General features: G+C 47.8%; 1 protein-coding gene across 5 annotated transcripts in view; it reads left to right on the plus strand.

The window, feature by feature from the left end:
• The window catches only part of GRIK2 (glutamate ionotropic receptor kainate type subunit 2), a 240,358-nt gene that overhangs the window by 181,756 nt on the left and 31,411 nt on the right, over positions 1–27,191 (plus strand). For 4 of the 5 annotated variants that reach the window (XM_064170071.1, XM_064170069.1, XM_064170072.1 and 1 more), the window contains one exon: positions 22,750–22,975. In XM_064170071.1, coding sequence (XP_064026141.1) covers positions 22,750–22,975 — 226 coding nt within the window. Of the gene's footprint in view, positions 1–4,927; positions 4,993–22,749; positions 22,976–27,191 lie in introns of those variants that run through there. The other variant, XM_064170074.1, reaches the window with a different exon arrangement.

Genomic DNA, 27,191 nt, shown 5'->3' on the forward strand with positions numbered 1-27,191 from the left:
TATGCATTATAGTACAAACAAGCAGCTTCAAGGCAAAAATCTCTCTTTTTTTACTTGCTTCTTCCTTAGATGCTTCAATTTTCTGGCAGCTTTTCTTTCCTGATGCTCTATTTATAACAGGCCAGCCAGAGCCAGAGCAACCCTTTCAAAACAATTATGTTTAATTCTATGTGAATGTTTCTCCTTCCACTTTCAGACTAAAGGTTACAGGAAGTACTGAATAAGATTTATTAGATCTGCTCCAAAAGCTGCTCTCAGAATTAGCTCTCAGCTGATCCCTTTCCTTTCTATCCCTGAAAACCATCTGTGATCAGACCACACTACAACCTGGCTTGTTGAACCAGGCTCCTGAAACTGAGGAAGCCTGAATTTCAGCAGCACACTGGAGCTGCAGTGCACTGTGGTTTGGGTGTGTGGTGCTTTGTTGTGCTTCTCAAAATCGATTGGGTAGGCTCAGTTATCTTGTTCTCAGGCAATAAAGGAGACAACTCTAAGGTTCAGTTCTCAGTTCAAGAGAGATGTTGAGGTGCTGGAAGGTGTCCAGAGAAGGGCAACAAGGATAGTGAAAGGCCTGGAACACAAACCCTGTGAGGAGAGGCTGAGGGAGCTGGACTTGTTTAGCCTGGAGAAGAGGAGGCTCAGAGGTGACCTCATTGCTGTCTACAACTACCTGAAGGGAGATTGTAGCCAGGTGGGGTTGGGCTCTTCTCCCAGGCAAGCAGCAACAGAAGAAGGGGACAGAGTCTCAAGTTGTGCCAGGGGAGGTCTAGGCTGGATGTCAGGAGGAAGTTGTTCTTCTACTCTTTTCTAGCTGCCCAGAACTGTTACCTTATTTTTTGCTGGTTACCATATGGTTAACATTACCATCCCATATTAATATGTGGTCTTAAATGCATTGTCCAATTAGCAGTCAGAACAAAGTGTGTTTTCCTTGTCAGAAGTGCTGAAGGAAGTAATCCTGGATTTATTCCACAGCATTCCAGTTTTAAGAGGAGCTGATTTCTGATTGCATTACATTTTTGTGGTGCTCCTCCCAAATCTACCTATCTAAAATTACTCCAATGAAATGATATATCCATCATTTCTCCTCCCAAACACCATCTGTTCCACAGATAACTTAGGGAGCTAATTGCTGCTTTAGCCAAAACACAGCATTTAAGTCCTCCATTGCCACCTGTCCCTGCAGTCAGCACTTCCCTTAGTTTCCTAACAAAGTTTGCTGCTGATGTTACTCATCAATGTTGGTTTGGCTCTTTTCAACAGTTCAGTGCTGCTCCTGAGTCATTGTAGGGGTCTAACATTCATCCTGGGGCTGATCTGGAAACAAGGAGCATCTTTCCTTGCTGCTGCAGTGGCAGCAGTGCTGTTGTAGTTTGGTTTTAGCTGGAGGCTCAGTTTGTAGAAAAGGTATTAGAAAGAGCACCTGGATTTATTAAGAAGACGCTCAGAGGGGAAAGAAATCTTAGATTTGGGTTGGTTTGGGTTGTAAAGGACCCTAAGGATCATCTAGCCCAAACTCCCCAGCCAGAGGCAGGGACATCTTCCACGACACTAATTCAGCCAAGGCCTCATCCAGCCTGGCCTTGAACACTTTCAGGGAGGGAGCATCCACAGCTTCCCTGGACAACCTGTTGTAGCATCTCACCACCCTCCCTGGAAAGAATTCCAGCCCATACCATTTAAGACATCCAATGTGGATTGTTGTGACATCCAAAGTGAATTGTTGTGACATCCAGTGTGGATTGTTGTGACATCCAATGTGGATTGTTGTGACATCCAATGTGGATTGTTGTGGCATCCAATGTGGATTGTTGTGACATCCAATGTGGGTTGTTGTGACATCCAATGTGGATTGTTGTGACAACCAATGTGGATTGTTGTGGCATCTAATGTGGATTGTTGTGACATCCAATGTGGATAGTTGTGACAACCAATGTGGATTGTTGTGACATCCAAAGTGAATTGTTGTGGCATCCAATGTGGATAGTTGTGGCAACCAATGTGGATTGTTGTGGCATCCAATGTGGATTGTTGTGACAACCAATGTGGATTGTTGTGGCATCCAATGTGGATTGTTGTGACAACCAATGTGGATTGTTGTGACATCCAAAGTGAATTGTTGTGGCATCCAATGTGGATAGTTGTGGCAACCAATGTGGATTGTTGTGACAACCAATGTGGATTGTTGTGACATCCAGTGGGGATTGTTGTGACATCCAATGTGGATTGTTGTGGCATCCAATGTGGATTGTTGTGACATCCAATGTGGATTGTTGTGACATCCAATGTGGATTGTTGTGGCATCCAATGTGGGTTGTTGTGGCATCCAATGTGGATTGTTGTGACATCCAATGGGGATTGTTGTGGCATCCAATGTGGATTGTTGTGACATCCAATGTGGATTGTTGTGACATCCAGTGGGGATTGTTGTGAATGAAGGAGCTAATAGATGATCAGGTTAGCATTCTAAGAGAAGAGGAAGGAGGCACTTCACACACCTGAAGTGCTCTGCTGGGATATGTATGTTCTATCTCAAACAATTCCTTGTTACCCATTTTAACGAGTGCAAGTTTTCTGCCTCTCTTTTGCTCAGAGAGTTGCATGCAGGATAGAAACCATTCTACACCACTTGGTTCTGCATCCTGCTCGTCCTGTGCTAAACATGAGTTTTGTTTCTAGTTAGTCTCCCTTAATCTCTTTCTGTTTAGTAACTTGAGCAGGTATCTTCCCCCCCTCCTCCTTGGCATGATGTGAAAGCAGAAGAGGCAGAGAACAATGAACATTAAGGGGTTTTGTTAAGAAAAGAAAACAAGGAACAAAGAAAAGACAAAATTAGCACTTCAGAGCAAGCTATGAATTCCAGACCAGCCAGGGGAGCTTTAATTTGTATTCTGCCTATTTGAGTAATGTATTTAACACAGTAATTACTTAAGCAGTTATGTTCAATAATTGCTGCAGCACATCTGCAGAGTTTAATTCCCCTGCCTTAATATCTGTAAATGATCCAGGAGGGTTTTTTTTTTTTTTTTGTCCATCATTTAAAGAGATTTCATTTCCTAAAAGCAAAACAGGCAAAACAACCCCCCAAAAGGGTCAAAATAATAAGAAAAATAAGGTGATTAAACCCATATCTATTAAAATACAAAGCAGCAGTTTTGCTCATTGCTGTGACTCACTGCATGTAGCTGTTAGGGTGCTGAATTGCTCCTATCACCACGCAGTGGAAGTACCCAGTTAGTTACAACAAACAAGATCATTAAGAAGCCTTCCTGCTGGAGCTGATGGTTGCCTCCAGTTGCATCCTGTGATGGTTTGGGTGTTACCTGCCTCCCCCCTCTTATGAAATCACCCAGAGTAGACTCAGCTGAGCTGGAAATTAGAATGGAGCTTTATATTCACAGCTTAGCATAAGATACAAGCAGATGGTTACAATACATACAGCTATAGACAGCAATGTGCAAGTTAAAGGTGATACAGAAACACAGCAGCTCTCCCAGAAACCTGAGTCCTCAGGAGGGGTCCCAACCACCCTTCCACCTCCTTTCCACCCCTCTACCTTACCCCAGACTTTGCCTTACATTCAAGGTGAGTTTGGAGTATCAGGCAGGGGGGTTAGGAAGCAGAGGAATTAGTCACACAGACAGCAGGTTAGGGAGAGAAGGGAGGCAGCCAGAGCCAGAGAGCAACTCTGTTATCTATATTTACATTCTTGGTTTTATGCATCCCAGCAAGCCTCTGAGTGCAGCAGCCAGCACCATGGGTTCCTTTTCACAGCCTAGGATCTAATTCTTCTCACTAAAATATCCCAGCTAGCTTCAAACTAGCACACATCCCTGAAAAGAAGTGATGGGAAGTAGACTGTTGGTAGGAATTAATCTGACCTGTGCTGGAGAAACTTCTATCTGGACTTATTCAGGGAGTATTTTTCCTGCCTGATCCATTTTTAGGAGGATTTAATCACAGAACAAATGCATAAGCCAGGCTAAGAACTGAAGCAATCCCTTTTTGAGGCCTTAGCACTTGGTTTTACAATGCAGCTACCATTTCTCTGCCTCAACCTTTCTGGTAAAGGAATCATTCAAGCAGCTGCCACTTCCACAGTGAACGGTTTGGGAGCACATTGCAATGCTGGTAGCAAAGCAGCACTTCCTTAAGACTTGCCTGGAGCTTTTGTCTCTTTCTGTATGCAGCACATGCAGCACCTCCATTCTTGGCTGCATCTGTCTTGGCTGATCCCTTGCACCTCGGAGAGGGAGAATTCCCTTTACACCCCAAAGCTTGGTCTCATGCTTCATGAGTTCAACATGAAATGACACCAACAGTCTTTGTGACCACACCTAACCTGTCACCTCTGTTGATGCTCCATTAGTTCATACATCCAGGATGGTGTTAATCAGTAGCATCATGGAATGGTTTGAATTGAAAGGGACCTCCAAAGGCCATCTAGTCCAATCCCCCTGCAGTCAGCAGGAGCATCCTCCACTAGATCAAGTTGCTCAGAGCCCTATCGAGCGTAATCTTGAGTATCTCCAGGGATGAGGCCTCAACTACCTCCCTGGGCAACCTGTTCTAGTGCTCCAGCACCCCTACTGCAGGCCTTTGGAAACAGTCCCTCTGCAGAGTGTTTGCTGGGTGCTAGATTGTTAGCTGGCTCTTCCTGCAGTGTTCCTCTCTGCCATTCCTCAGCTGTCTCGTGAGTGTGGCAGCAGATAGATGAGCTCAGTAATCCCAGCAAGGGACATAATGACACAATGGGAATGCCAGGGAAAGTGTTGGCAATGGCTTGTTCTAACACCAGATAAAGCAATTGTTGGAGCTCCAGCCTGTGCTGCTTCCTGTCCACTGGCACAAGTAAATGGTTCTCAAACAACTGCCTGCTCTCTCCTGAGTCTGAAGTTCCTGGGTTTAAAGCTGTTTCCTCTTACAGTGCAGCCTGTCCATAAAGGATGTCTTGAAGATGGAATTCCTTCACTAAAGAAGACAAAATGTCAGATCAAATGATAATAACTATACATTTTAAAGATCATAAATGAAGATGTATGATATAATTAAAAGCTAATTAAGATGGGAATGCTGTAAGGGAAAAGAGCTTACCCTTCCCCAGGTCTTACTGTAGAGGAGCATATAATGTTTAGGGCAGAAATAACTGCACTAAACAGTGTATAGAATCATGGTTCTATGGTTGTATATTATGTTTAGTGCAGTTATTTCTGCCTGCCTGCCTGAGCTTCTCATCATGGCATGTGGGGGATGACACAGAGCTGGGAGGAGAGGCTGACACACCAGAAGGCTCTGCTGTCACCCAGTGTGACCTGGGATGGGCTGGAGAGCTGGGCTGAGGAGAGCCTCATGAAATCCAACACGGGCAAGTGTAGGGTTCTGCTCCTAGGGAGGAACTGCTTTGTAAGAGAAAAAGTAAGCCAAGGATAGGTGTGTTGGACTATGATTTTCATTAGATGCTTCATAAACCCCCCTGCTTCCAGAGCAGCAGCTTTAGTGTACGTGTGAGCTTTGCTTTGGTGGCTCCTCGCATAGACCCGCAGCAGCTCCCCAAAGGAACAGCAGCAACTTGCTGTCCCTGGAGCTGGTCCTGTGCCAAACACAGTGTAAATCATGACAGCTGGCTGCTCGTGGCTCCCAACAGCACTTTGTTAGCAAGAGATTGCCTGAGCACTCCAGAGCTCCAGCCATGCTGGCTGGCCATATGGAAGTTGAGAATGTGGCTTGTGGCTGCTGTTATCCTCAGGTTATGCCAATCGTGAGTTTGTTTGCCAGCACTGGAGATCCACATCAATAACTTCACCTTTTGTGGCCACACTGTAAGTTGCTTTTTGCCTGTGATGATCCTCTCATTGCTTAGGAGAACATGTACTGAAGTGAAGGTTTGTTTCTGGCTAAAGGAGATCCAGGAGAGCCCAATTCTATTGGCTCTTTAGCTTCTCAAACATATCAGCTTTGCAGTGTTGTCCTAGCAAGGCATGAAAATGTTTGTCTGCTGAGGTGAAATGACATAAACCTAGGAATATGCTCCATGCTTTTGTAGTTGTGACATCAGAACAAGCAAAACTCCTCACCTCTGGATACCTCTAATTTAGAGCAACTCCCAGCGAGTGGCTGAAATGTAGCAATTGTAAGGGTGGCCACCACCGGATCACTTAGCTCAGCATCTTGTTTCTGACAGGAGTGAGTCTAGGGAGAGACATGAGAGCATGGCATGCACGTAGCCAGATCTTTCTGGACTGGCAGTGATTTTTATGTCACATCTTTCTCAGGACAAAAGTTGCATCATTATGTTTCAGTAGCTACCTTGCCAAAATAAGAGGGATCAGGAAACAGAGTCAGGAAGAAACTACGAAGGGAGTGATTAGTAGGAGATCAGACCAGATTATGTCTTCAGATTTTGTTGGATTAGAGAAGTGTTTTATGTGACCTTCAGAAGCATTTGTGCTGCTTGAAAGAGTCCTGCTTTATAGTGAGATGTGAGCCCTCCAAGCTCTCTGCAAGGCACCTGAGTCTCCTTTTAGTTTGGTAGTAGAAATGCTTATCAGTGTAGCCACTGGTTTTGCTGCTGTACCAGGGGTAGTAGACATGGGTCTATGAAAGCATGGGTAAGCTTTGCAGCTCTCAGAATTCAGATGTAAAAAGAGGAAAGTTTGACAGTGATATAAAAGCTGCAAGGCTGTCAGTGAAGGTAAGGTCTGGAAGAATTGCAAAGGGTCAGACAGATTGTGCCTCCAGGGAGGACTTGGCAAGAGGGAACCGGATGGCTCCTGGCGTGGGAGGAGGCTGGGTAGCTTGGAAGCTAAGATCAGGCTTTGCACATTGCTCACCTGCTGGCTTTGTTCTGGAAATGGTGCAGGGAATCTCTCCCAGTCACCATTCTGCAGCCAGCCCTGACTGTGGCCACGCCAAGGGCTCCAGGAACACAGTCTCGTCTCATCCCTGCTGTCAACTTGTTCCAACTGTTCACACACCTGGTCAGATAGACCCTATCAGGGCAATTTCATCATGGTAGAGTTTAGACCTGCCTCTTTCCAGTTTTAGTTGTAACAGAGGATTTTAGCCCATCTGGGCTGTTACATGATGTGTTGAGGTAAAGAAGAGTGAAAGAACAACCTGCACTGCAGCAAAAGAGCCCACAGCTGCGAGCTCCGGCAGAAAAGCACCAGCATGTGCTACACATTGAACTGCATCTTTACCTTCAGCCTGCACTCACAGCCTGCTCATAACCAGACTTTGACTCTGGAAGGTGTTTATTATGCACTTCATTAAGGATTCTGTTAAGAAAGTGTTTGTGGGTGTCACTGGGGCAAAGTAGATCTGCACAGGGACAGAATTTTTGCAAAGTCCTCTGAGCTTCGTTCCACAAGCAGTTGGTGATGTGCTGGGGCCTGGACTTGCCTTATGCTTCCTTTGGCTTCAGTGCACACTTTCTGCTTCTGAGAGGGGAGCAGTGAATGGCAGCCAGGCTGTAGTAACAGCCATCACTACCTGCTCATCAGTGTAGCTCTTCCTAACAGGATGTGAAAAGGGTTGATCAGGAGAAGATGGTTTATCCTGCAAGGGAAAGCCTCCTGACTTAGAGTCAGCACATGTACAGCTCTATCAGCACTTGGGGTTTGCTGTCTGGGTAGAAGAACTGCGTGAGCCATTGCAGTAGCTTACCCTGCTTCTTCTGTTGCTTCGACCTAGAGTCACAGTCTTGTTAAGGTTGGAAATGACCTCTGAGATCAGCCCAGCTGTCAACCCAGCAAGCCATGCCCACACATGCTTGAACACCTCCAGGGATGGGGACTCCACCACCTCCCTGGGCAGCCTGTGCCAATCCCTAACCACTCTTGCAGCAAAGGAATTGTTCCTAATCCCAACCTAAACCTGCCCTGGTGCAAACTGAGGCCATTTCCTCTTGCTGTATCACTGGCTACTAGGGAGAAGGGACAATTCCTACCTCACTGCATCCTCCCTTCAGTTAGTTTGAGCCTGGAGTCCAACATTTTTCAGTTCAACCCCTGTTTATCAAATGATTTGATTTCAGCTTCAGGCCACTTAATGCCTTTTCTTCACTTCAGTTTCTCTATTACCAGAGTGGGGATGGTATTTATATACTCAGTGGGTGATGTTAGGAATGGTTTCTGTTTGTTTAGTCCTTTGAAAATGGAAGGTGTAATTACAGGTTTGGTTTTTCCCTCCTTCTGAGGACCAATCTCAGCAGAGACCATGGGAGGGACTTTTTTCCTTGTCTTCTCTGCCCTCCCTTTCCCATATTTTCTTTCTAAGCAGTCAGTGTCTCTCTCCCTGCATTGTCTGGGAAGGCCATCCTAGGAGGAAGCAAAGTCTTATGCCAAAGAGAGAGAAGCTAAGTTCCTACTCTTTTTTTGCTACATGTGTGGGAGGAGAAAAGGCTGCAGGATGCAAGGAAGACTTTGCTGGAGAATTCCAAATCAGGAATTTTCTCCATTTCTCCCAGCCACCATGAAATAAAACTGTGGCTCTGATGTTGGGGCTGGGAAGAGAATGCTGTGTGCTCTGTCATGGGGGTCAGCTAACAGGTTACAGAACATCCAGAGGCTGAAGGTGACATTTCCTCTCCCTGACTGCTCTCTCTGAAGTGGGGAGAGTTTGCAATTTTCCCTCTGTACCCTGATGGGTCATTTATTCTCGACCTCTTCTCCTTTCTCTTCCTTCCTTCTGAGCCCAGTCCTTCCTACTGATATGCAGAAGTGCAGGCTGAAGAGTTGTACAGCCCTGTTAGACTTTCTTCCATCCACTGTGGGGGAAGTATCCTCCTAGCATCGTTTAATTCTGAGTGGCAGCTGTTAGGTGCTCACCCCCATCGCCTTTTTTCCCTTAGCAAATTGCTCACTTTCAGGCTATTCTCTGCCTGCTCTCTGTATCTCACATGCTTAAAGCAGTCTGGCAGTGTCTGACAGACTGAGGCTGGAAGATGTGTAGCCTGTAGAGTATGTCTTCACTCAGCTTTCTTGCTCTCCTGTCACTCTAGCTGCTGTTCACACACAGGACAAAGCCTGCACCACAAAGCCTTCTGTCAGCTGGGTTTGACTTAGCATTAGCTGACTGATATCTGGTTAGATAAAGTTTCCCTCCCCTACAATTAACTGTGAGCAATTGTTCTCTTTTTAAGGCATGAGCTTTGCTTTTCCCATTGTTGTGAGGTTCTCTGACTGATTATGGACATTACCTGTGGTTGGCCCTTGCACTGCAGATGAATTGCAGAGGCTTTTATGGGCCTTTTGTCAGTATTTCTTATGCCTCTCTCTCTCTACATTAAAGCCTAGAGTAGTATCCAGTCATCCTGTGGGCTAAATCAGGAGAGACTGAGGCAGTTGGGGCTGTTCAGTATGGAGAGGAGAAGCTCCCAGATGACCTTTTTGTGGCCTTTCAGTATCTTAAGAGGGCTACAAGAAAGCTGGGGAGGGACTTTTTGGGATGTCAGGAGGTGATAGGACTGGAGGGAATGTAGCAAAGCTGGAAATGGGGAGATTGAGACTGGATGTTAGGAAGTTGTTCAGCATGAGGGTGGTGAGAGCCTGGAAGGGGGTGCCCAGGGAGGTGGTGGAAGCCTCATCCCTGGAGGTGTTTCAGGCCAAGCTGGATGAGGCTGTGTGCAGCCTGCTCTAGTGTGAGGTGTCCCTGCCCATGGCAGAGGGGTTGGAACTGGCTGATCCTTGTGGTCCCTTCCAACCCTGCCTGATCCGATGATTCTAAACCTGCTGGGTGCTGATTATGACTGTGATGAAGTACCTGAAACCTGGCAGAAATATTTCTTCTCAATTTACAATCTTCTCAATTTACTGATAGTCAACCAGGACACAGTTGAAGCAAGAAGGTTAAGAGAGGGCACATTATTCAATAACAGAACTGCTTCTTAAAAGGCAGTTCTGAATGTGCACATAAGGCAAGGGAAAGAATTTCTTCTTCTGAAACCACTCCTGCCTAGGAGCTTTTGTCAATGTGACTCTTCAGCTAATTGTTTTCATTAAGGACTATTTTTCATGCTCCTTCATTCATCTGCCCTCTCTTAGGTCTTTGTTTTGCATTGACAGTTATCCATCTCAGAGCTGGAAACCTGTTTGTGCCCACATTTATGGATTCCAACCTCAAAGTCAGTTACCTTGGAAACTGTTTAGAGTGCATCTTCTTGGCTGTTTGTTCCATTCAATCATTGAGCTGCCTCCTCTCCTGCTCCACAAAGCTTGGGATCAGCAATCAGACAGCCCCAGCTTATTTCTTACTGTGAAGCACAGAGTGCTAGGGGTTGGAAAGGAGCTCCAGAGATCCTTGAGTCCAACCTCCCTGCCAAAGCTGGACAATAGGTGTCTGGTTGGTTTTAGGTACTTGTTAAATGTCTACCATATATACTTCTTGTTAAGGGTATTTAGAGACAATCAGAGAATCATAGAATCAGCCAGGTTGGGAGAGACCTCCAAGCTCAGCCAGTCCAACCTAGCACCCAGCCCTGGCCAAGCAACCAGACCATGGCACTAAGTGCCCCAGCCAGGCTTGGCTTCAACACCTCCAGCCACAGCCACTCCACCACCTCCCTGGGCAGCCCATTCCAGTGCCAATCACTCTCTCTGCCAAGAACTTCCTCCTAACATCCAGCCTAGACCTGCCCTGGCACAGCTTGAGGCTGTGTCCCCTTGTTCTGCTGCTGCTTGCCTGGGCTGTTTATGAACCCAGTCAGGTAAGCAAAGAGGATTTATTTTTTGTTGGAGTAAGGCTCAGGCTGAATGTGCAGAGTGAGAGCTTCACCTGTGTGCCTCTTTTCTAACCAAATGAATTTGCTGGCATTCTCTGAATATTTATACCTTTTTTATAAGCATTGACACAGGCTCTTAAGCTTCATCAAGAGCATGTGAAATGTCAAGGTTAAAGCCCTGGGAGCTGTTGCACCTGAGTTTCAAAATCCAGTGAAGTTTAGAGTTGATGATGACAGAAAATGATGTGAATCCCATCTCAGCTTAATGCAGCAATTCATCAGTTCTGCCTCTGATGGCAAAAAGGCTTTGTCCTGGATCATTAGGATTTTAGGGGCTGCCTGACAACAACTTATTGGTTTTCATTTCACCCTAATATTTCTGCCCTGAAGAAATGTTTGAAGTACCAAAACACTTCCATCACTCTGCATGTCTGACAGAGTCAACCTTTTAATTGTCCCAGGTAGACAATTTGGGACAAAATGCAGAGAAAATAATTTTTTTGAGCTACATTTTGCTTTCCAAATCAAGCAAAGATGAAAAAGATCAGCAGAGTGTCTTTAGAAGGTGATCTTCAAACAGAGCTGCTGTTCTCTCCAGAGAATGGGGTGGTTGTAACAGTTAGTTTGGCCTGGTTGATCTTCCTCTAAGAACATTTGGCAATTGAGAGACTTTTCAGGAAAAGAAAGGTTCTGCAGAGTGTGATCCAAGCTGAAGGCTCCAACTGTACCATTTGGAACATCTACTTCAGCTGGGGTCATGAACACTAAGGATGCTTCAGAGGCAATGTGGTAGCTGATCTTTGAAGAAGAACATGGGTGGCTGGAGAGCAGCCCTGAGGACAAGGGCCTGGGGGTCTAGGGTGGTGAAAAGCTCCACAGGAGCCTGCAGTGTGAATGCAGCCCAGACACAACCCTGTGCTGGGCTGCAGCAAGAGCAGTGTGGGCACAGGGCAAGGGAGGGGATTCTGCCCCTTGGCTCTGCTCTCCTCACACCCCACCTGCAGTCCTGGGTGCAGTTCTGGAGCTATGAGGACAGGCTGAGAGAGTTGGGGCTCTGCAGCCTGCAAAAGAGAAGGCTTAGAGGAGACCTTGGAGTGGCCTTGCAGGATCTGAAGGGGGCTGCAGAAGGGCTGGGGAGGGACTATTGCCAGTGTCTTGTAATGACAGGATGAGAGGGAATGGGTTTGAACTGGCAGAGAGGAGATGGAAACTGGATGTTAGGAAAGGGCTCTTTGCAGTGAGGGTGGTGAGACTCTGGCACAGGTTACCCAGGGAGGAGGTGGAGTCACCCATCCTGGATGTGTTTAAGGATGGTTTGGATGTGGTTTGGGATATGGTTTAAGGTGAATCTTTGTGAGTAGGGGTTCTAGGTTGGACTTGGTGCTCCTGAGGGGCATTGCCAACCTGCATGTGTCTGTGGTTCTGTGAGTTGACTGTTGCTAAGGTGTAGCAATTTCACCCCAGGGCTTTTGTCTTGTGGCCTCTCCACTGATGGAAGAAAGCAGCTCCTCAGGGTTGTGTTGCTGATCCCCTCAAGCAGGGGGGAAAAAACCCACAGCACTCTGGGTGTGATTTTGATCATCATAATTCCAGGCCATAATTAAAGCTAATGTTTGACACGTGCCAAACCCAACTAAACAACAAAAGTGACAGTGAAACAGCCCTGTGAGGAGAGGCTGAGGGAGCTGGGGGTGTGCAGCCTGCAGAAGAGGAGGCTCAGGGTAGAGCTCATTGCTGTCTGCAGCTGCCTGAAGTGAGGCTGTAGCCAGGTGGGGTTGGGCTCTGCTGCCAGGCAAGCAGCAACAGAAGAAGGGGACACAGCCTCAAGTTGTGCCAGGGCAGGTTCAGGCTGGATGTTGTTAGGAAGTTGTTGTCAGAGAGAGTGATTGGCATTGGAATGGGCTGCCCAGGGAGGTGGTGGAGTGGCTGTGGCTGGAGGTGTTGAAGCCAAGCCTGGCTGGGGCACTTAGTGCCATGGTCTGGTTGGTTGGGCAGGTTGGGCTGGGCAGAATATAGGATTTCCTTTCAAAACAGATCAAAGTTGCTTTGTGTCTCATCCCTACTTATAAAGGAGGAGACCTAGAAAAGTGTGAGGAATATCACACACTCATCCTCTGCCATGCTGTTTGTGATGGTCTGGGTGTTACCTGTGCCCCCACACTTGTGCAAATCACCCAGGCTAGACTCAGCCGAGCTGGAAATTGAATGAAGCTTTATCCTTAGAGCTGAGCAGAAGATGCAAGCAGGTATTTACAACACAGGGAGCTGTGTGCAGAAATATGCAAGTTGAAAGTGACACAGAAACACAGCAGCCCTCCCAGAAGCCAGAGTCCCCAGGAGGGGCTCCCAACCACCCTTCCACCTCCTTCCCACCCCTCTCCCTTACCCCAGACTTTGCCTTACGTTCAAGGTGAGTTTGGAGGGTCAGTCAGGGGGGTTAGGAAGCAGAGGGGTTAGTCACACAGACAGCAACTCCTCAGCCCAAAAGCCAGAGAGCATCTCTGTTACCTGTGTTTGTGTTCTTGTTCTTATCCTCCTCAGCCAGCCTCTGAGTGCAGCAGCCAGCACCACTGGCTCCTTTTCACAGCCTAGAACCTAATTCTCACCAACATACCCCAGCTAGGCTCAGACCAGCACACTGTTCTACACAGGGAGCCCTTGTGATGCAGGGTTCAGCTCTGCAGAGGACCATCAATCACTCTGGTGTAGTTTTCTCACCTCCATCAGTGATTTTGGAGCTATAGAATCCTGCCTTATTCCCAGGTCAGAGCTGCTGGCAGAGCTCTTTATTCCAACAGCATTAGGATTTGGGGATTTTTTTGGTTTGAAATGACTTTAAATATTTAGCATTTGCTCAAACCCTGTTGGTTTTTAAAACAAACAAGTCAGCACAGTGAGGGCAGGAGGAAGGATGCCTCTCTCTGAGCACTGCATTTTTCATTCCTGGTAGCTCTATTCCTGGCAGCTACACCTCTCCTACCTTTCCCCATTTGTGCTCTGTGGACCATGAAAGCTGCCTTTAGGAGGGGAGAAGGCTCCCTGCACTGCTTGGGCTGGTTTTGTGCTGACAGAACAGAATTGGAATGGGTTGGTTCACTTGGGGGCTTCCAGGCCTCAGCAATTCTAAGGCAAAAATAAAAAACCCACTAAAAAATATGGAAAAATAATAGAAAAGGAAAAAAATAGAGAAAAAAATGCCCTGAGGTCAGGGGTTGAGTGTCAAGGAAATCAGCCTGATAAAAAAGAGAGTGTCTCTTTCACTTGGGTGATTCAGGACTATGTGGCTGGCTTGTTCTAAAGGCACTGAAGAAAATCACAGGGGAAAAAAAAGCCCCGAGGAAATATTTGGTGCTGCAGCTTCTTTGTAGATTTGTAGAATGGTTTGGGTTGGAAAGGTCCTTAAAGATCATCTGGCTCCAGCCTCCCTGCTGGAAGAGTTTGCTCAAGGCTTCATCCAACCTGGCCTTGAGCAGCTCCAGGGTGACCTTCCAGCATCTGGAGGGGGCTACAAAACAGCTGGGGAGGGACTTTTGAGGCTCTCAGGGAGTGACAGATCTGGGGGGGGATGGAGCAAAGCTGGAGGTGGGGAGAGTCAGCCTGGACATGAGGAGGAAGTTGTTGAGCAGGAGAGTGGTGAGAGGCTGGAATGGGTTGCCCAGGGAGGTGGTTGAGGCCCCATGGCTGGAGGTGTTTGAGGCCAGGCTGGCTGAGGCTGTGTGCAGCCTGCTCTGGGGTAGGGTGTCCCTGGGCATGGCAGGGGGTTGGAACTGGCTGCTCCTTGTGGTCCCTTCCAACCCTGCCTGATTCTGTGATTCTGTGAGGGGGCATCCACAACCTCCCTGGGCAATCTGTGCCAGTCTCTCCCCACCCTCACTGTAATGCATTTCTCTCTAATCTCCAGTCTCAGTCTGCCCTCCTCAAGCCTCAATCCATTTCCTCTCATCCTATCAGGTAGTTTTATAACCAGCTACTAATCTGTTCAGAAAATCAAATGATAATCAGAACTTTGATGATATCAGAACCTCAGCTGATTCAGCACAGTCCATCTGTTGGCTGATAAAGGACATCTAAGCCAATTTAAGTCTGCTCTGCTGCCCAGCACAGGTGGAGGAATTTATTTTTTCAGTGTGTTTAAGACTCATAGGTTCACAGAATGGTTTGGGTTGGAAGGGGCTTTGAAGATCATCATTGACCTCTTCTAGTGGGAGGTGACCCTGCCTGTGGTGGGGGATTGGAAGTGGATGAGCTTTGAGGTCCCTTCCAACCCAAACCATTTTATCTGGTACCAACCCTCCCTGGCACTGGCAGGGACAGCTCCCACTGGATCAGGTTGCTCAAGACCTCATCGAGGCTCTGTGAAAGAGATGATTTAAAAATCTGCCCTACACATCTGTCAAGGCAGGGCTTGGATTGCCCCTGGCCTCCCATTATACTGTGGGGGGATCAGGTGTGGGCATGAAACTAAGCCCAGGTTGTGTTTTACACCCGATGTGCTCAGGTGTGCCAGTCAGTGGCTGTGTGGCTTCTGCTGTCTCAAAATGCAGCACTCAGTTTTGGGGAGTAGAAGAAAGAGAGACTTCAGAAACTAGAAATTAGTTCAGTTGTTAAAGCAGCTGTAAGTGGGTTATTTGGGACAAAACAGATGGAATTAGATGATCTTTGAGGTCCCTTCCGACCTAAACCATTCTCTGATTGTCTTTGCTTTGGTTCCCTTTACTCTGCTCTGTATTATGCCTTCTGCTTCAGCAGAAAGGAGCCTCTTGAGCCTCCCTGGAGGGCAAGCACTAAAATGACTCTTGCCTTGGCAGAGAAGTTGGGCTGGATGATCTCTGGAGGTCCCTTCCAACCTCTAAAGTTCTGTGATGCTGTGAAATCTCTGGAGATGGGACAGGAGGTGATAGTGTGCAGAGTTAACACACCAATAGCATTGGGACAGGAGGTGATAGTGTGCAGAGTTAACACACCAACAGCATTGGGACAGGAGGTGATAGTGTGCAGAGCTAACACACATGACAGATCTGAATCACAGCCTGATTTGGGTCAGAAGGCACCTCCAGTGTCCAACTCCCCTGCAGCCAGCAGGGGCATCTCCTCCTGGAGCAGGCTGCTCAGAGCCCCCTCAAGCCTGATTTCTGTAGCTGGTTCTGATATTTACTCTACTTATTATTTGCATCTATTACTGTTTAGCTCTGAATTCCCAGTAATGGATCATCATTTGTTCCCTTCATAAACAAGACTGAGCAGTCTGAGGAAGCAGGACCTCTTCTCCCAGATTCAGATTCACACTAAGAACATGGAGAGCTGGATCAGTGCACACAGATACAATTCCAGGAACAAGAAATGCACAACACAGCAGATCCATCATCAGTTACTGCTAGATACTGGAGCAGCAGCAAGCAGCCTTCCATTTGGTGGCAGTTGAGGAGAGCAAGCAGTCTGGTGATGACTGTTTGCAGTGTGTTGTTGTTTATGTAAGTGCTCAAACTCTTTAGGAGAGACTAATCTTGGAGCTCCCCTCTATGTGCAGTGCTCAAAGACAATGACAGCTTCTAAACCATTCTTTACCTTAGGCTGTGGGTTTGTTCTCTCAGCTTTAAGCTTGTCATACTATGATTTGAAATGGATTCACTTAATTAACATTGTTTAGCTCTCTATTAATGGCACTAATCCTCTGTGGCCTAAAATACTGGAGACATATCCCAAATGTGTTAGAACAGCTCTCAGCCCTAAGAGGATCATCTATAACAGTTGCTTCACCTCGATTTGACATCCAACCTTCCTGTGCTTAGGGATAACACCTCTGGAGATGCTGTAGTGCTTCTGCTCCTGTGAAGAGCATCAGAAACGAGTCCTCTGGCTTGTGGCACAGCTGCGTGGAGTTAGGGCATGTGGCAAGCAAACTGCCAAACTTAAAACCACAATATTAATAAGGAATGAATGAAATCAATGTATTGTGTTTGGGCTGGGTGATAGGTTGGGCTGGGTGATCTGGGAGGTCTCTTCCAGCCTGGGTGATTCTCTGCTATGAACAGGTCGACTTGGCTTGCCCTCCTGCTGCTCACAATTTCCAAGGGGTCATGTCTGAAACACTTGGGATGAGCCTACCTGACTTTTGAAGGGCTGAAAGGTGAAAAAAGACAGGCAAAGAGGTTTCCCTGGCAGAGAATGGACTTCTCTTGGGCTCGATGTATAAACTACATGAGCTTAGTGTTGCCAGAGGTTGATTTGGTTGGTTGGGGTTTGTTTGCTTGGGAGCTTTTGTTCTCTCTTGCTATTGTGCTTTCTTGAAATTGCTCAGTGTCAAAATCCAGAGAGCCTCCAGCAGCACTCATTACTGTATGTAACTTCATGCTGCTAAAGGATCATAGAAATGAGAGGTCCCCCTCAGCTCTGAATTTTCACTGAAGATCCTTTTCTCTCCTTGGAGGCTCAGGGCAGAGCTCATTGCTGTCTGCATCTACCTGCAGGGAGGCTGTAGCCAGGTGGGGTTGGGCTCTGCTGCCAGGCAAGCAGCAACAGAACAAGGGGACACAGCCTCAAGTTGTGCCAGGGCAGGTCTAGGCTGGATGTTAGGAGGAAGTTGTTGTCAGAGAGAGTGATTGGCATTGGAATGGGCTGCCCAGGGAGGTGGTGGAGTGGCTGTGGCTGGAGGTGTTGCAGCCAAGCCTGGCTGGGGCACTTAGTGCCATGGTCTGGTTGCTTGGCCAGGGCTGGGTGCTAGGTTGGACTGAATGACCTTGGAGGTCTCTTCCAACCTGCTTGATTCTAATTGCCAGGTCCTGTGCAGATCTGCCTTCCTAATTGAAAGCAAAGCCTTAGATGAGCTTATTGCAGAGCGTGTTAAGCTGTCACAACTATTCACAGTGTGCTGACTCCACTGTCTCTTTGGGTTACCTGCTCCAACTCTTAATTGTTCTCATGGTAAGGATTTTTTGGCTCATATTCACATGGAATTTCCCTTTAGCAGTCTGAGGCATTGCCTCTTTTCCTGTCACCATGCATCTTAATGAAGAGAACATCTTTAGCATTTCTCTAACCTTGTCTTGAGCTAATGGAAGAACATGGTTAGAGTCTGGGTAAGCTTTGCTATTCCCTCCGGTCTTTCTTTGTATGCTGAGATCTCCAAGCTCCTGAACACCTTGATGGACACTTTCCAGTCCTAGCATCTCTCTAGAACTTGGATGACCAAAGCTGGACACAGTGTTCCTGGTGTGGCTTGACAAGTGCCAAGTGTTGCAGATTAATCCCATCCCTTATTCTGTTGGCTGTGGCCTTGCTGACGAATCAGTTTGCATTCCTGCTGCATGCACAGGCTGCTCAGCTTGCTGTCCCTGTGGATCTAGAAGTCTCTTTCAGCCAAGATAGGCTCTTCACAGCCAGTATGGAGGCTTGGGATTGCTTTCTCCCAAAACAGGCTTTGCATGTGCCTTTGTTAAACCTCGTCCAGTTCCTGTTGTGTGGACTTTCCAGCTTCTTCAGGTCTCTGTCTATGGCAGCTCTTGAAGTGTATCTGCCCCCTCCTGGTTTGGTGTCACCCACACACTTGATGAGAGGGCTCTCAATACCACTTTCCACTCTGTTCATAAAGATATTGATTACTACTGGGCCTAGGACTGGCCTGGAGGCACTCCACTTATGACACGATTCCAATCTAGCTTCAGCTGTTGCCTACCACCTTTCAAGGCGACATCTCAACCAGTCTCCTACCTGTAGATGCTCCATCTGCCCCATCCATATCTTGCCAGGTTGGCACCAAGGATGTTGTGAGAGACCCTACTGGGCACTTCACTAAGGCTCCTATGGAGGAGCATTATGGATGCACTTCTCCTGTGTTGTTCCTCCTGTCAGTGCAAACACAGAAGTGATGAGCTCGGTGAAGTGACTCAGAAGTGGCGTTTCACAGTCTGGGTGTTACAGAATAAAATGCACAGAATTGCTCCTTTGGCCTTAAAAAGCTCCAGGAACCAAAACAACTTGAAGCAGAGTGACCTGTGGCCACGCAGAACGCTCGGGGAGACAAGAGGGGCACAGAGGGTACAGGCAGCGGCTGCCGTGGAAAGCAGCGCTGGGCTGGGGGCTGGCAGTGGTCTTTTAGTCTGGGTGTGAAGATTGACATAAGATCCTCGTGTGGTGGAGAGTGCTTTCAAGAAGAGATGGGATCTGGGGTCTGACTCTTTAGGTACTTAGTGTTTTTCTCAGTGTAATCTGAATTCCCTTTACTCTTGCCTCTTTTGTTTAAGCGCTGCGTGGCTGACAGCAAGGCTGAGGCATTGTCTGTGCCACCCAAATGCTTTTAGAAGCCAGGGAGGGAATTGGATACTATCATTAAAATCAAAATCTTCATTAATAGAGCTGTAATTTTCTCCTTGCAGGAAATGTCAGGTTTTTTGCTGTGCATTTATCCAGTCCCATCTCAGCTCCAGGGGTCTGCTTTCCTGCCCTTTTATCTTTGTTTGTTCTCACGTCCATTCAACATGCTGATATTTTTCTAACCTTATGGGGCAGAGCCTCACTGCTGAGCTATTTGACTTTCCCAGGCAGTGCTTCAGGACAGAGCTGTAAATACCACATCACTAATGATGGTTCCTTCTGGTTTCATCCCTGTGTTTGAGCATGGCATTAGGCTAACTCAGAGCTGTTGCTGGCTGCCTTTTGCCATCCCTCACCTGCACAATTATATCCCAATGATCTTTAATTTATGAACGCTGAGTGTGTCACTGGCAGTGTCCTCTGGATGTCATTCTGAGCACTACCATTTTATACACCAAGTAGGTGACTTTACTGCTCTGCTTTGCCTCCTCATTCCCATTTCCCCCATCAGTTCTCTTTTCTCCTCATCCCAGCCACACTCAAATGCTACCAAGCCCAGGCAGCTTTCTTACCGCTCTGCGCTGGCTTTGGCGTCACTGAGGGAACACAAGCATGATAAATCATGTCACCACATGTTATCTTATACAGACATCATTTCTGGTTGATTTCCAGCTAGGCTTGAATTTCCAAACAGTGATTCCAGTCAGATGAAGCAATATGGTGGAGTGAGCCAGATAGAGTAGCACACTTTGTTGAGGGAGTGTGCGAGTTGATTAACCAGACTGATTTGCACACAGTGAAAGGAGATGGAGGCATAATGTAAATTGCAGCAGCTGCTTCTATCAGTGTGAGTGACACAGTGATCACCATGAGCAGCAGTATGTGCACATCCCAGTGTCACTCTCTTTAGTTCAATGTCAAACAGGCTCCTGATGCTTTTGGTTGTTCTGCTTCTTGATTTCAGTCTCCTGAGCCTGCTGAGCTTTTTGCCAAATGCAGAGGCAAACCATTTGTGATTTTGTTTTCCTGGAGCCAATGGTGTTGGTTCTTTCCATGTTTATTTTCAGATGAAGCACAAACAAACCCCAAACCTGCACTGTACACCTGTTTTGGTAAGAGTTTGTAAATGCCAGGTAGGATTTAGAGGTTACAAGCAGATGGGCTGTTTCCCTGGCACCTTTTCAGCTCTCACCTGTAGCTTTTGGCCGTGGAGGAAAGCAGTGCAGAGCCAATGTGGTCCTGCCTAGGTGAGGAAGCTGAGAGATCACTGCATGCTTGCCAGCATGGCAGTGCTGAGCCAGGTGCACTGACACTCTAGCTTTTGTCTTGTCTTCTACACTCCTCTTTGCTTTTTGCTGTAATGATTCCTGTGTACAAGGGCTTCCTCTGATTTATTTGTCTTTTGGTGGCCTCTGTTCCTTCCTTTTCATTAGTATCTGTGACTTCATCCTAGCTGATTAAATAAGCCATCAGAGGATAAGCACCCTGGCCTTTGGAGCATGTTGTATTTTCTGACAAGCTCTAATGCTTCAGTAGAGAGCAACTGCATCCAGTGCTGGAGCCCCTGGGACAAGAGGGCTGTGGAGATGCTGGAGAGTGTCCAGAGCAGGGCCAGGAGGATGCTCAGAGGCTGCAGCAGCTCTGCTGTGAGCACAGACTGAAAGAGTTGGGGCTGTGCAGGCTGGAGCAGAGGAGGCTCCCAGGGGACCTTCTTGTGGCCTTCCAGGATCTGAAGTGGCCTACAGAAAAGCTGGGGAGGGACTTTTGAGGCTGTCAGGGAGTGCCAGGAGTGGGGGGAATGGAGCAAAGCTGGAGGTGGGGAGAGTGAGGCTGGAGGTGAGGAGGAAGTTGTTGAGCAGGAGAGTGGTGAGAGGCTGGAATGGGTTGCCCAGGGAGGTGGTTGAGGCCCCATGGCTGGAGGTGTTTGAGGCCAGGCTGGCTGAGGCTGTGTGCAGCCTGCTCTAGGGTAGGGTGTCCCTGGGCATGGCAGGGGGTTGGCACTGGCTGCTCCTTGTGGTCCCTTCCAACCCTGCCTGATTCTGTGATTCTCTGCATTTCCCTTGCTCACCCTGGAATTCAGTGCTGCTTTCAGCAGAAGTACAGAAATGCTCCTGCATTACAGTTAATTCTTTACTTTCTGGTATGGCTCATTTGGCTTTTGCCTTTTCTTTTTTGCTTGCTTTGTTTCCCCTCAACATGCATCAGTAATTTGTATGTAAGAATTTCCTAAAGCTGTTTTTTTTTTTTCTCTGCAACCATTTATATTGCTCAGATTATTTATAGGGACTAAAATATTTGTTTTGTGTACTGGTTTAAATTAAATACAGCTTCTTGGTCAAAATTTACCAGGAAAACACTGCTGACTTTGAAAACCACTGAGAAACATTAATTTCCCATGCTGTCTATAGGATCTAATGATTTAGCTTCTCCCAGAGCTGATGATGTGCACTGCTTAGAGTGCGCTATGCTGGGGGGAGGGTTGGACAAGATGACCTTTGAGGGTCCCTTCCAACCTGATGCAACTGTGAAACTGTGTAAATGCTTGCAGGTGTTGTTTGATCCACCAAAGAAACCCTGTGAGGAGAGGCCATATCTGTTGGTTTTTGTGCTCAGGGTGTTCCCTGAAGAGAAATGGTTTCCCCTTTCGCTGCCGCTGCGATCAGGCAGAGCCTGCGTTCGGTGCAGTGCCAACGTGTGCATGCAGAGCCCAGAGAGTCTCAGCTTTGTCAGCACTGACACTAGAGTCAGTTCAAATGCTTGATTTGCAGAGTCCCCAGGCAGAGTGAAATAACTCTTGGACTGTATCTCAGCAGGGGGACAAAGTCATCTTTTTTCTCCTGAATAAATGTCCTTTTTACTCTGTATACATTGCTAATTCTCCTCCGGGGCAGGGTTTGTGGCTGCCAATCAGCTGAGCTTCAGAAAGGTTTGCAGTGTCAATCTTTGTTTAGTGTCTCCACCAGAGCTGACAGCAGAGCTGTGTTGAAGACTGACATTGAAAGATGAAAGACTCCTTAAAAAAAAAAACCCAAGCTAGATTCTTACATTTTATTTATTAGGCAAAATAAAACATTGGAATGGGCTGCCCAGGGGGGTGGTGGAGTCACCATCCCTGGAGGTGTTCAAGCAAAGACTGGATGAGGCACTTGGTGCCATGGTCTAGTTGACTGGATAGGGCTGGGTGCTGTGTTGGACTGGCTGAGCTTGGAGGTCTCTTCCAACCTGGTTGATTCTATGATCCTATGATTGCTGAACATGTTCTGGCACAGCTGGAGTTTGAAATGTTGCTAAGTAGATGAGGCTAACACCACACAGCTCAATACCACTCAGCACATTCTTTACCATGAGGGCAGTGGAACACTGGGACAGGTTGCACAGAGGAGCTTTAGGTTGGGTATTAGGAACAATTCCTTTGCTGCAAGAGTGGTCAGGGATTGGGATTGGAACAGGCTGCCCAGGGGAAGTGGCAGAGTGACCATCCCTGGAGGTGTTAAAAATTGTGTGGACTTGGTTTAGTGGCCAGAGTAGTGCTGGGTTAGTAGTTGGACTTGATGACCTTAGAGGTCCTTCCCAACTGTGCTGGTTCTATGATTCTGTTCTAGGAGCCACTGCAGTCTGTGAAGCCAGGCAAACCGCGGGGACAGAGCAGTGTGCAGGCAGGGTTTGCTCTCAGCCTTACAAAGGTCTCCCTCACCTTGCAGCTAATGTTTTCCTTCCAGAAATCCAAAATCTCCACTTACGACAAGATGTGGGCCTTCATGAGCAGCAGGAGGCAGTCAGTGCTCGTCAAAAGCAACGAGGAAGGCATCCAGCGAGTGCTCACCTCCGACTATGCCTTTCTGATGGAGTCCACAACCATTGAGTTTGTCACGCAGCGCAACTGCAACCTGACGCAGATTGGAGGCCTGATAGACTCCAAAGGCTACGGCGTTGGAACTCCCATGGGTAGGTGATCTGTCAGACCTTGGTTCTCTCTTCATCCATCTCTGTTGCTGCAGCAGGTTAGTGCAGCTCCAGTACTCTGCTGCTTCCTCTAGGCTGCAGGCACCTTTTCGTTTTGCTCCTCGTCCATTCTCCCCCCTGGTGACGGATATAAAGGTGTTTTATCAACCTTTACAGGCTTTGTTGGGATTGTTTGGAGTAGAAAAGAAATAGGAGAAGTTGCTTTATGAAAAATGAGATGTCACAGGCTCATAGGATGTCAGAGAATGGAAGGGACCCCAAAGAGAGCATCCAGCCCAACCCCCCTGCCAGAGCAGGACCATACAGTGTAGCTCAGATCACACAGGAGCACATCCAGACAGGCCTGGAAAGGCTCTAGAGAAGGAGACTCCACAACCTCTCTGGGCAGCCTGTGCCAGGGCTCTGGGACCCTTCAGACAAGAAGTTCCCCTTGTGTGGAGCTGGAAGCTCCTGTGCTGCAGCTTCCATCCACTGCTGCTTGTCCTCTCCCAGGAGCAGAGCCATAGGCAGAGATCTTGGATTCACAGAGTGGTTTGGCTTGCAAGGGACCTTGAAGCTCATCCAGTTGCAACCCCCTGCCATGGGCAGGGACAACCTCCCACTAGCCCAGGATACTCAAGGCCTCATCCAGCCTGGCTTTGAACATCTCCAAGGAGGGGACATCCCCAACCTCCCCTGTCAACCTGTGCCAGTGTCTCACCACTCTCACTGTAAAGAATTTCTTCCTAGTCTCCATTCTTTGCTGGAGCGTCCCTTAAACCTTAGAGAATCATATAGCCATAGAGTCAAGCAGGTTGGAAGAGACCTCCAAGCTCAGCCAGCCCAACCTAGCACCCAGCCCTGCACAATCAACCAGACCATGTCACTAAGTGCCCCAGCCAGGCTTGGCTTCAACACCTCCAGGGACGGTGACTCCATCACCTCCCTGGGCAGCCCATTCCAATGCCAATCACTCTCTCTGACAACAACTTCCTCCTAACATGCAGCCTGAACCTGCTCTGGCACAACTTGAGACTGTGTCCCCTTGTTCTGTTGCTGCTTGCCTGGCAGCAGAGCCCAACCCCACCTGGCTACAGCCTCCCTTCAGGTAGTTGTAGACAGCAATGAGCTCTGCCCTGAGCCTCCTCTTCTGCAGGCTGCACACCCCCAGCTCCCTCAGCCTCTCCTCACAGGGCTGTGCTCCAGGCCCCTCCCCAGAATTGCCAGTTTCTTTGCTGAGCCCTGAGTGCAGTCACTGAGATGTGTCAAACTCCTACACCAGCAGCCCCCTGAGCCTGCACCTTTCCCATGGTCTCCATGTCGGTGGCTCAGGACTCTCCCGCGTGTGCCAAGCTCTGTATGTGTGGAGATTTGTGCCAAGTGATGCTTCTGACATTTTGAAAATGAAAAATGGGAGGTGTGAGGAATCCTAAAATGTTGCATATATTTCTTCTGACTCCTAAGAAATACCAACTAGAAAGTGGTGCTTGGCAGAGGTGGTGCAGATAAGAAATCCCTTTGCTGTTTCTCTGGGCTGGCTGAGATGTGGAAAGGTAGAGAAGCAGGTTAAGAAGTGGCTTTAGCTGTTTAGCAGAGATGTGCCTGCAATCTGATAATGGTGAGGGGGAAAGTAGTTGGAGAAAAGGTGAAATACATTTTTCCCTTGGTCATTTCTTCTGTACAGTTATTGCAGGAAAGTAGATTGTGCTGTTAATATCAGTATCTCAGTTGCAGTATGTAGGAGGCTGAATCTGTTATGTGACTCTTTGCTTCTACTAGTTCCTAGTTGGGACTTCCTTTTCCCTTGCTGTGATCAAGCTATGACTTTCCCTACTTGAGCCTATCACTATTTGTATCCCTGATCTTTCCACCTTGATGACCATCAAGATGGCCCAAAAAAATGCTGCAAAGGATTTGAGGCTCAGGTCTTTCATATTGGTGAACTTACAAATGTGTCTCTGGCTGTGCCCTTCCAGTATCTGAAGGGGGCTACAAGAAAGCTGGGGGGGGACTTTTTAGGCTGTCAGGTAGTGATAGGATTGGGGAAATGGAACAAAGCTGGAAGTGGGGAGATTCAGACTGGATGTGAGGAAGTTCTTCAGCATGAGGGTGGTGAGAGCCTGGAAGAGGTTGCCCAGGGAGGTGTTGGAAGCCTCATCCCTGGAGGTGTTTAAGGCCAGACCAGATGAGGCTGTGTGCAGCCTGCTCTAGTGTGAGGTGTTCCTGCCCATGGCAAGGGGATGGAACTAGATGACCCCTGTGGTCCCTTCCAACCCTGCCTGATTCTATGATTGAGAGCCTCTACAGTGCACGTGGAGATGAAGTACAGCTCTCAGGACAGGAATGAAATTAAACAGTGCAATTTGGGGTTAACATACCAAGTGGATAAAGCTCCCAACATTTCATTGCCAAGCTGCCTTGCAGAACTCCCCATCACACAAAGCTGCAGTAATTTGCAACAGTAAAGCAGAGCTGAGTCCATAAAATATATCTGCACAGTGCATGTTTATATGTGCACAAGAGAAACCTGGCAGCTGCCCTGATACAAACAAGCTCCACCTCCCATGTCAAAAAGAGAAGGCCATGAATAAAATCCACTGCCTGCCAGCACAGCTGCCTGGGCTGCAGGGCCCTGCTAGCAGCCTGCTCGCTGCGAGCCAAAGCATGAGACACAGCTTCAAGGCTCTCCTGTTCCACTGATCCAGAGGTGCCTGCTTCAGTCAAGTTCTCCTCTCAGTAAACTCTAATGAAAGAGCAAACAAAATGCCCTTGTTTGCAGACCCCTTCATCTCCTGGAGGGAGCACAGAGAGAAGAGAAGGAGGCTTTTTCACAGTACATTGCTCTTGGAGATGCTCAAATTTTTGCCCACTTCAGAGAAGGGTGACAAAGCTGTGAGGGGCCTGGAGCACAGCCCTGTGAGGAGAGGCTGAGGGAGCTGGGGGGGTGCAGCCTGCAGCAGAGGAGGCTCAGGGCAGAGCTCATTGCTGTCTGCAGCTACCTGCAGGGAGGCTGTAGCCAGGTGGGGTTGGGCTCTGCTGCCAGGCAGCCAGCAACAGAAGGGGCCACAGATTCAAGTTGTGCCAGGGCAGGTCTAGGCTGGATGTTAGGAGGATGTTCCTGGCAGAGAGAGTGATTGGCATTGGAATGGGCTGCCCAGGGAGGTGGTGGAGTCTGTGTGGCTGGAGGTGTTGAAGCCAAGCCTGGCTGGGGCACTTAGTGCCATGGTCTGGTTGACTGGCCAGGGCTGGGTGCTAGGTTGGGCTGGCTGAGCTTGGAGCTCTCTTCTAACCTGATTGATTCTCTTATTCTATGGCTTCCACATAGACTATTTTGCCAACTGCTTTGCTGTGCAAGCTCACTTGCACAATCTAGGTCATGTTCTTATGACCCAGGCATGCAGATCTTCAGTTTTGGTAAATCAGAGCCAAGAATGGGGTTGATTTTAGAGCCACAAAGATGATGGAGGGAAGGGAACATCTCTCTTACGAGGAGAGCCTGAGAGAGCTGGGGCTCTTTAACTTGGAGGAGACTGAGAGGTGACCTTCTCAATGGTTTTAAAGATACAAAGGTGAGTGGCAGGAGGCTGGAGCCAGGCTCTGCTGGGTGATGCCAGTGCCAGCACAATGAGCAATGGTGGAAGCTGAGGCAGAGGAAGTTTCATGGAAACATGAGGAGGATTTTTTCTCCCTGTGAGGGTGACAGAGCCCTGGAACAGGCTGCCCAGGGGGGTTGTGGAGTCTCCCTCTCTGGAGATATTCCAACCCTGCTGGATGTGTTCCTGTGTGCTCTGGTCTAGGAGCTCCTGCTGTGGCAGTGGGGTTGGACTGGATGAGCTGTGGAGGTCCCTTCCAGCCCCTGACACTCTGTGGTTTTTCTTTAGTTCCCTCTCTATCTACTTGGAATTTGTCAGCTCTGTGGCACGCAATGGAAATGTTGTTTGGAGCACTCCCATTTTAAAGGCAGTTACATTTGGGTAATTCCATCAGATACAGACTCTAGAAAGAGTATTTCACACTCCACTCCTATAAATTAAAGGTTTCACTGCAGAAAGAGAAAGATTTCAGGCAATAATTTATGATCTGCTATTTCATATCTTCTCCAGGAATATGACTTCATGAATTATTTATATATATCTGAGCCATTATTAACTGCAATACAATCAGCTTCTTCCTACACCAGCAATAGGCTGCTGGATCAAATTGAATTGAAACAAATAAT

The sequence above is a fragment of the Pogoniulus pusillus genome, chromosome 33, assembly GCF_015220805.1.
Source record: "Pogoniulus pusillus isolate bPogPus1 chromosome 33, bPogPus1.pri, whole genome shotgun sequence".
Taxonomy (NCBI): Eukaryota; Metazoa; Chordata; class Aves; order Piciformes; family Lybiidae; genus Pogoniulus; species Pogoniulus pusillus.